Genomic DNA, 9612 nt, shown 5'->3' on the forward strand with positions numbered 1-9612 from the left:
TCAGTATGAGAGGTGGAGGAAGGATTTGATATCCGAAGTAATGTTACATATATGTCATCGAGTCATGGAAGTGTGGAGAAGCTGAGTTGGGTTTTGGGAATTTCAAGATACGACTTGATATTTGACAAGCAAATAGCAACTGCTAAGACCTCCTATCATTTTTTCTTGAACTAATATATAGGTGGAATAGGGATGAATAATTTTCCACTCCTAAATCAGACCTCTAAACCTAGCCTAGTACTCATACAATTTCTCTCCTTGTTTTGTATTAAACTTGTTCTGAAACACATCATATAATTTCTGTAAATTCTCGGTGCTAGAGTACAACTTGGAGTTTCAAAGTGGGCAATATTATTTGCCACATGTTCCTCCATGCTATTAATTAACCAACTAATGACAAGTGTGTCATTGTTAAACCATTTAATATAGGAACTATCATCTTCATCTATGGATGGAGCTGGTTTAGTCACATTTCCTATGAGATCTCTAGTGATAAGGAATCTTTTAACTGATTGAGCCCAACTTAAGTAATTTGATGACCCTCTCAAGGATAGATTGGTAATCTTAATTAAGTCACTTTTACCACTCATATTCATATATTCTTCACCTATCACTAATGAATATTCATTGCACTATATCAACCAACCAATAATAGAAGGAAACCCAACAAGTCAAATTGAGAAAACCAAGACAAACTAACAATTCACACTAAGCCAAACCAAACGAAGGCCTAAATCATGCACATAATCAAGGAGATTTTTACTCCACGTGTTAATCTGAACCATATAATATTGATTCCAAATCGTTCTCAATTAAGAAAGAATTATAGAGGAAAGTGAAATATCAATGGACATTGGACAACTTAAGAGGATCTTCTTAAAGAAGGAAACTTTCCTTCAATGACAAACTTCAAAAACGCACTAAATCAAGGGGCTAATTACTCCATGTGCTGGCCCACGTCTTCTAAATAAATCTCATATATTTCTTAATCAAGAAAGAGTTTCAAAAATCAAATCAAATCATGGAAGCTCTAGCTCAAAATCAACATCTTTCAAAAGAAGGAAACTTTCATTTTTGGTCATGAGCACCACTTGTACTAAAGAAATCACAATCTTTAACTTCCCTTCTTACATTAATTATTTTAGGTAGGGAATCCCAAAAGATAAATCAATATAGAAAGGATTAAAATCGTTGCTTAAACCAGCAAAAAATCCTTCCCAATAGAACTCTCTTCTTGCGTCAATTAACAACACTCAATTGAGAGATAAAACATGAAGACAGTCATGAAAACCAATATTTTGAGCTTCCAACAAATTCACCATAGAATGAACATAATAACTCATGATAACTACAGGAAAAATCATGTCTTAATCTAAAAAATATTTTTCCCATGCATCCAAAAAACTACAAGATATAAACCTTCTTCTCTACCACACTCGCATGGGTTTGAGAGAAAACAAACACATAATTCTAACAAGTCTTAGTGTCTAATCCAAATATCACGAGCATAATCATTCATCAACTTTCTTTATGAGATTAAGAACCAATAAAAAACTCAAGAAAAGAAGGGAAAAAATTATCTTGAATAAGCCAAACTCTCAATTTTGCTTCTTGCCCCACAAACAAATCGACGTGAAGCTTTGATGAAAAAAGAACATTAGCACCATCTTAGTATTGGGATCCTAAATCCGTAATTCTAATACCATGTTGAATTTAGGATCCCATGATAAGGTCCTTGATCAAGAGGGTGAGAAAGAGAGAAAGAAGAAGAGGAGAAGAAAATGAGAGGAAGAAGGAAGAAAGGAAAAAAGAAAGAGAGGAACCGCTAAGAAGATGGAGAGAGAGAGAGAGAGAGAGAGAGAGAGAGAGAGAGAGAGAGAGAGAGAGAGAGAGTTTGAGAGAAAAGTCTAAGAACAAATTTGAGAGAGAAGAGGGGAGTTTTAATGATCAACCTCATGCCTTGAGTTTCTATTTATAGTTGAGGAATGACAACAATACTCTTAGGGCTACAAGCTCTCAAAAAGAAAAGACATAAGTAGACATATATTATTTTCTTTAAGTACGCCATTGTGTCATCCTTATGAGAAAACCACTAAATTACATCTTTTGCCACCTCCTTGACGTGGAGAAGATGTTTACCTTAGTACCACTTTGAGATGTTTCTAACAGGTTTCTTTATTTGAATGAATTTTAGTTTGTAGCATAGGGTTGAAGCTCGTAAAGGGATTATTGTGAATGAATCCGTTCCAGATATATGCTTCCGACCATAACGAAACGTAGCCATCTGTAGCCACGTAACTGGATCAGTTATGTAGAATGTGGGCTTACGCAGTAGGGTCCACACGAAGACAAGCTCGAACCACTTAAATGGCCGAGAAACTATTCTAACACTTGAGTCTATACTTTTTTCCTAAAATGTAATGGACAGAAATAATAACAACAATAATAAAGTAATAATTATTTGGCGTTTGTTAATTATTATAAACATGTATTCATAAAATCTTCTTCATGTAAGTACGAAGCCACGCAGTTTTTGAAAGATAAACTATATTTGAATGCTGTTTTAATAAAATGCCGTAACAAATTTCCATTCATTGCCAGCCTGACTAATGAGAATTGTCAATTTCTGATATATTTGAAAATTCAGCCGTTATTTGTTTGTTAATCGTCGCACACGATATAAAGTGAAAGCGAAATTAAAACCCGAAGCTATAATTTGATGAAAACCTTTTCCAAATATACTGTGATTTGAGAAAAAAATCAGAACTCTGTTCAAAGTTTTCATTAGCTCCCATTCCTGCTTTAGCAGCAACGAGAAGGGTGACAACCGCCACCGTCCCTAACTTCCCCAGCTTGTGCAGACAACTCTTTGATCCCCACCAATGCTTAGGGGTTTAGGGTGGACGCTAAACTCCCCAATTTTCTCTCAACTTCCTCATTCTCGTTGAGATGCCCCCCATTTTCTCTCAACTAATCCCTTTTCCATAGGAGGGTTCTCACTTCTCAGACAACTTCAAAAATTGCTCAGTCATCCGAGCTAAATGCCGAGAAGGAATGGAAATCTGAACTATCAGCATCCAACGGCATTCTTCTGGTACATATCACTACTACCCAGAATTGTCTACCGACGTTTAGTGGAGTAAAACTCAGTTGAATTACTGTCATGGCGTTCCTGAAAGCACCCCTCGCCTTCTGTTTACTCTTTCTGTTTCTGCAACTTGTATTGAATCTTGGATCAAACGACAGCGAAAGAAAGGTAACCTGACATTGTGCATCCTCTGTTGCTCTATTCGCATTACCAATGATAAAATAGTACTGATTGCATTTGTGACACATTTCAGACATACATCGTCTATATGGGAGATTTGCCGGAGAGGACATCCTCCCTGACCGCACTTCACCATAGCCTCCTTCATACAGTCTTGGGAGAGTAAGCTCAGATCTCTTCATTGACAGATCTCGTTCCGTTAAAATACATATCCTGACTGATATTATTGTCCTAATTATCTGGTTTTTCGCAGCTATGGTGTTGCAAAGGAATCATTGTTGCATAGCTACACCAAAAGCTTCAATGCTTTCGCCGCAAAACTACGTCCGGAGCAGGCAGAGAGAATAAGAGGTCCATATATCTTTATTCTTTCTGATTCCAGTTCTCCCTTTAGTTCTTTACTGTTCCTTTGTTGTTATTCATGGCAGTACCCAGATGAATTTTCCTTTGATTTTTCCATTCTTAAGAGTACATGATTACCAATTTTTGCTTTTCTTGGTGGACACAGAAATGGAAGGTGTAGTTTCTGTTTTCCTGAGCAAGACGCGCCACCTTCATACAACAAAATCGTGGGATTTTATCGGATTCCCTGAAACAGTCCCGCGGAATCTCAAAATGGAGAGCGATGTGATCATCGGACTTCTGGATACAGGTGGTTAAGCTTCTGTTATTCAACATTGCAGACTAGAATCTTTGATCCAGAGCTTTCATTTTGTCTAATCGGTTTATAATTTTAAATTTTTTGTCACTATATACTGTAGTTAGAAATCACCCAAATAATAAATTCTTCATGGTTGATCCAATATGAAAAACCATTTGGTGAAAAACATGCAAAACGGCTATCTCAGCTGTCCTATCACGTCCGAAATTGTGGTTTTTCGTATTGGATCAGCCCTCGTAAATTCATATCTTATAAACTGGAAATCTCAGGTGAGACGGCTTCTCCTATTAAAGATGCCGTATTGCTCATTCAGTTCAATTTACTACTAGACCCCTGTAATCCAAGCTTCTCTATTGTGAGAATGCAGCCTCCTCAGATGTGGTTTTTGATGCAGGAATTTGGCCAGACTCTCCTAGCTTCGACGACAAAGGTTTGGGGCCACCACCATTTCGCTGGAAGGGCAAATGTGATACTGGTCCCAACTTCACTGGGTGTAACAAGTACCTTCTTCATCCTTCTCTCACCTTCCTTCTAAAAGGTTATTAATCGGACCCTAATATTTCACTTAACAATTCCTATTTGCAGCAAAGTCATAGGTGCGAGGTACTATTACCATACGTCGCCTGGAGATAAAAGTGGTGACCTTTTATCTCCAGTTGATCACGAAGGTCATGGGACGCACACTGCATCCACAGCTGGTGGAGCCCCTGTCGAAGATGCGAGCCTTTATGGACTCGCTAAGGGCACTGCCCGCGGCGCTGTGCCATCGGCTCGCCTGGCCATGTACAAAGTCTGCTGGGCAGAGGGTTGCAGAGACGTGAACCTTCTTGCTGGATTTGACGATGCTATTCATGATGGAGTAGACGTACTCTCAATCTCCCTTGGTGCGCGATATGAAGGCCACCCTAATACCATTGGGGCAGAGAAACTGGGCGATGTTCTTTCGGATCCAATCGCCATTGGAGCCTTTCATGCCATGAAGAAGGGCATCTTTGTGTCATGCTCTGCGGGTAACAGCGGACCCTCTTTGCAGACAGTGACCAACTCTGCTCCCTGGATCATGACAGTCGCTGCTTCAAGCATCGGCAGAGAATTTAGAACCAAAGTTGAAATTGGCAGTGGCAAGAAATTCAACGTAAAAGGAATCTCGATTTGTTCCTTCCTTCCTTTCTTTCTAATCCTTCTGATAATTAACCTAACTGTGTGAACTGCACGAATGAATAGGGGTTCTCTATAAATACATTTTCACCAAAGAAGCGGATGTACCCTCTGATTATGGGAGCTCAGGCTATGAATAAATCGGTAGAAGTTGGACGACCAGGGTAAGAACAATTTTTTTTTTTTTTTGCCCACAATTTAACAACAGCGATTTCGATTGCAGCGAACTGAGGGCTTCTGAAATGATTCTAACTCTTTGGTGTTTACAGTGCATGCGACTTCCAATATCTGGTCGAGAACAAAGTGAAGGGAAAGATTGTCTACTGCGACGAGTATTCTTTTAACCCACCAGAAACAGTAGCGGAATTGGGAGGCGCAGGAACAGTCGTCGGTATACGTAATGTGGGGGACACTCCGTATGCCTTTCGAATACCAACAGCCCTGATCAACTACAGATTATCAAAGCACATGGAAGAGTACGCAAATTCTACTAGGTATATGGCTACTATTCTCTTCTTCATTGGTTTCAATCCAGAAAACCCAGGATTAGCGTTTCTTACCTGTTTTTACCGCGGCGCGTTGAACTATTCTTAACCTTCCGTATGACATTTCCAACCCAACCTGACTGTAAATCTGCCTTTCTGGGTTCCAGAGCGCCTCGAGCTGTAATTCATAAGTCCATTGTCGTTCACAAGCGGAAAGCTCCTTTGGTGGCTTCCTTTTCTTCCCGAGGTCCCAACGTCGCTAGTACAAGGATCCTCAAGGCAAGTTCTGGGCACTGGGAAGCCTCTCTCTTCTCTCTTCTCTCTCTCTCTCTCTCTCTCTCTCTCTCTCTCTCTCTCTCTCTCCCCCTCTCACTGCGCTAAACTGTGATTTGAAAATAATCGATGACATGGACAGCCTGATATTACTGCGCCGGGTTTGAATATTTTAGCTGCATATTCACCGCTATCAACTGTAACCGGGAGCGAGGAAGACCCCAGGCACGTTGGCTACAGCATACTGTCAGGTACATCGATGTCTTGCCCTCATGTTGCAGGAGCGGCGGCCTATGTCAAGTCTTTCCACCCCAGCTGGTCTCCCGCAGCAATCAAGTCCGCCCTCATTACCACAGGTACGTACATCCAATCACTTAACCAGTTACCTGCCTTGAGCACATTTTTTATGTAGAACCCACATTGGTGATGGTTTTTCTTAATTTGTTTCTTTCAGCTACGGAGATCAAGCATGGCGAGTGGCGTGACATGCCCAACGAGTTCAGCTACGGCGCTGGTCAGATAAATCCTGTACAAGCATTAAACCCAGGTCTGGTCTACGACGCAGACGAGCTCTCGTACATAAGCTTCCTCTGCAAAGAAGGTATCAACGGAAGCCTGTTAGCGCCTTTAGTGGGCAAGCCGGTGAACTGCTCAAGAATGCGTCCTTCCCGGGGCTCCGATGGTCTTAATTACCCTTCCATGCAGTTTAAGGTCGAAGCAGGAATGAGTGGCCGTCCATTTGCGACAAATTTCCGGAGATTGGTCACAAATGTGGGCACTCGCAGAGCAGTCTACAAGGCTATTGTCACATCGAAAAACAAACTTCTGAAAGTTACAGTGATCCCTGACACATTAAACTTCACGAAGCGAAATGAGAAGAAGTGGTTCAAGGTGATAGTTAGGGGCGGCCCGCTAGGAGATCTGGGTGGAGTCTCAGGATCACTTGTATGGAGTAACTCCGTTAACCGAGTGAGGAGCCCTATTGTCATCTACAAGGAGATGTTCTAAGGGGCATCCCTATGGGAATATCAGTTTGCTATGGCTTTTGATGTTAGAAAAATGCAGGAACTCGGTAGAGTATTTTTCCTGTACCGAGTTTCGCCCTAACAATTTTGAAACAAACTAGAGATCTCGAAGAGCTGAACTATAAAGAAATGTGTACTCAGTTCACTGCATCATCACATGGGCGTTGGGATCTTTTGATCCACCAATTAGGCACTGAGCAGAGCAAAAAACATAACAAAGGGAGTATAAAAAAAACTTCGTTTGCATTGAGCAGTAGTCGATATTTAGTAGTTCCAGGTGTTTGTGAGTTGTCGCCAAGCTGCACTGAGTTACTGCTGGGATGTACAGAGTGACTGCATTGAGTTGTCACCAGGTAGCAACTCATAGCACAACGCTTGTTTTCCAAGTTTTTATGAACCAATGGACTCTACTAACGCAGGGGTTAGTAGAAATAGCTATTTGTTATTTAAGTCAGGTATGTATAAGTAAATGTTTAACAACTCGTATATGTAAAAATAGCTTGTTACAGGTGGAGATCCAGAGGACCCTACAGTTATCATTAGTGGCATACTAACCAGAGAAGGGAGTCGCCCATCTATTTCTTATAATCAAGCTAGATTCCATGAGCTTTGGTTTTCGAATCCATTAAATTGATTGATTTGTTTAACGAGAGCTAAGCAATATAAACCTCATATATTTAAATATTTAATTACTTTAGCTTTTAATTCAAGGTGGAAACGATATTTGTTGATTGTTAAACCTTTTCTAATAGTATTAAAAAACTTTTGAGCTAAATATCTGATCAGGTATTCAAAGTATACTTATTTCGGTAACCCATGTTAAGACCTAACAAGTGAGAAACCAAGACGAAAGGGGATGAATAGGTTTTATAGGCTTCAATGGCAATTGGACCTTGTATGTGTGTAAGGGTTGTGGATAGAGGTGGAGTATGGGTCACGGTGGGGTTGGGTTTTCTTAAACACGAACCCGAACCCAACTCTTTTGAAGACAAATTATGGAAGAGTTTTACATGAGTTATATTGGAAGAATTCTCAAAGAAGGAGAATTAGTATGGTGGAGTCTAACAAGAGTCTTATTTGAAGAAATCCCATAAGAATGTCTCAATTAAAATGTATATTAGTTATTTTAGTTCTCTTTAATTGTTGTTTAGTTTGATTATAATTAGGAATATTCTTTTGGGTATATCTGGGACATGGGTAGTTTATTTCATTAAAAAATTATATATATTTTTATTATAAATAGATGGTCAATGTACGCAAATTAAACAAGTCATTGAATTATTTCTCTTTTCCAAAAATTCAACATGGTACCAAAACAAGTTTGAGTTGACTTAGTCAACTGGTAGAGATAATGTGATTGTTTTCTTATCTATCATCTCTATTAGTTTTCGGGTTGTATTCTATCAATTTTTCTTTTTATTAATTTTTTCCTATGCTAGTACCCTTTTTTCCTTGGAGTTTATACATTCATAATACACTTTTCATATTACAAATTATATATTTACGAAAAGTTATTTGAGTTTTTTCTAACTCAAAAATAATTTTAGCAATTGAAGACAAATCGACTTCTGAAGCAATAAAAGTCAGGTAGCAGAAAAGGTTCGTGCAACAACAAAAAGCTTCATTTTTCATGATGTTTTATGCCATAAAAATTTTGTTTTTGACCCAAGAAATTGTTTCTCAATCTAATGTTTCCAAAGAAAGATATCAATATCGAAAAACTCAAAGGTCATCTTGGATACAAGTTACTTGCAAAAATTTGAAGTCTAAGCTCCCTCCTCAAAGATCTTTGTGTTTCAATTCTGGTTGCTTTTTCTTTGAGTACATAAAAGTTTGCGCTCTAAAGTTTATTTTTTTATTGCACGCCTCATCAATTTACAAGCATGCACATCATAATCATTTCCTCTCTATCAAAATCTTGTTATGCATGTAACATATAGCAATCATGCATGACAAATTTTCTCTATTTTTTTCTCTCATGCCTTTACCTTCAATTTGTATGACTAATTTTATTGGTGTAAGGAGTTTTGTTATATGACTAGAAGTGATTTTCTTGTTCTATATTTTTTTTATCGAAGCTGGGTCTCTATGTTCTTTTTATCCCTAGCTTGTGCGGCAAAAAGTACAAAGAAAGAGGTATTTAATTTTATGTGACCAGTATAGTCAAGGGGGAGAATAAAAGATGATGATTTTACATCTATGAAGAATTTTTCAGCCAAAGAAGATTGAGCACCGAGATTGAAGACCAATTTTTTTTTTCCTTACAAGTTGAAGTTACAAATTCTAGCTTGAAAGAGAGAGTTGTAGAGCAATTACGGAAGATCTTTACATGATTCTCATAGGAAGAAGTCTCAAAGAAGGAAAATGTATTTGGAGTCTAATAGAAGTCCTTGGGAAAAGTCTCACAAGAGTGTCTTAGTTAAAAGTTTCTTTAGTTATTTTAGTTCTTTTCAAAAAAATTTGGTTTGATTATAATTAAGAGTACCATTTTGAGGCTATCTAGGATTTGGATAATTTATTTTCATTTTGAATCTATGTATTTTTTCTATTATAAACAGAGACTTAGTGTACTCAATTAAATAAGTTAATGAGTTTTTATTTTTCTAAAAAATTCAATAACCCTAAAATTGGAACCCAAAAAAGCTATAACCTTGACTTTGACCCAACCCCATCCTCGGAACCTCATCCCTACCTTGTGCCTAGGTGTGGCATCGAGCCGAGCCGAGCCGAGTCGAACTCGAA

General features: G+C 38.5%; 1 protein-coding gene across 1 annotated transcript; it reads left to right on the top strand.

The window, feature by feature from the left end:
* Window positions 1–3163: 3163 nt before the first annotated feature.
* On the top strand, window positions 3164–6853 carry LOC137943747 (subtilisin-like protease SBT4.14). The gene is made up of 11 exons (XM_068789185.1): window positions 3164–3256; window positions 3342–3430; window positions 3522–3619; window positions 3777–3920; window positions 4324–4429; window positions 4515–5064; window positions 5154–5251; window positions 5357–5581; window positions 5740–5851; window positions 5988–6201; window positions 6300–6853. The coding sequence occupies exons 1-11, from the start codon at window positions 3164–3166 to the stop codon at window positions 6851–6853; spliced, it is 2283 nt and encodes a 760-aa protein (XP_068645286.1).
* Window positions 6854–9612: the final 2759 nt, after the last annotated feature.

Source organism: Aristolochia californica, unplaced genomic scaffold, assembly GCF_029961685.1.
Source record: "Aristolochia californica isolate CCGP_79_NKW_82.1479 unplaced genomic scaffold, dmAriCali1.0.hap1 SCAF_11, whole genome shotgun sequence".
In the NCBI taxonomy this organism is placed as follows: domain Eukaryota; kingdom Viridiplantae; phylum Streptophyta; class Magnoliopsida; order Piperales; family Aristolochiaceae; genus Aristolochia; species Aristolochia californica.

What these genes read in the sequence shown, in the direction of transcription:
- LOC137943747 (XM_068789185.1), top strand. Translation starts at nt 3,164, where the DNA reads ATGGCGTTCCTGAAAGCACCCCTCGCCTTCTGTTTACTCTTTCTGTTT. An exon ending in CAAACGACAGCGAAAGAAAG is followed by an intron (nt 3,257 to 3,341) that starts GTAACCTGACAT and finishes GACACATTTCAG; the next exon opens with ACATACATCGTCTATATGGG. An exon ending in AACTTCACTGGGTGTAACAA is followed by an intron (nt 4,430 to 4,514) that starts GTACCTTCTTCA and finishes TCCTATTTGCAG; the next exon opens with CAAAGTCATAGGTGCGAGGT.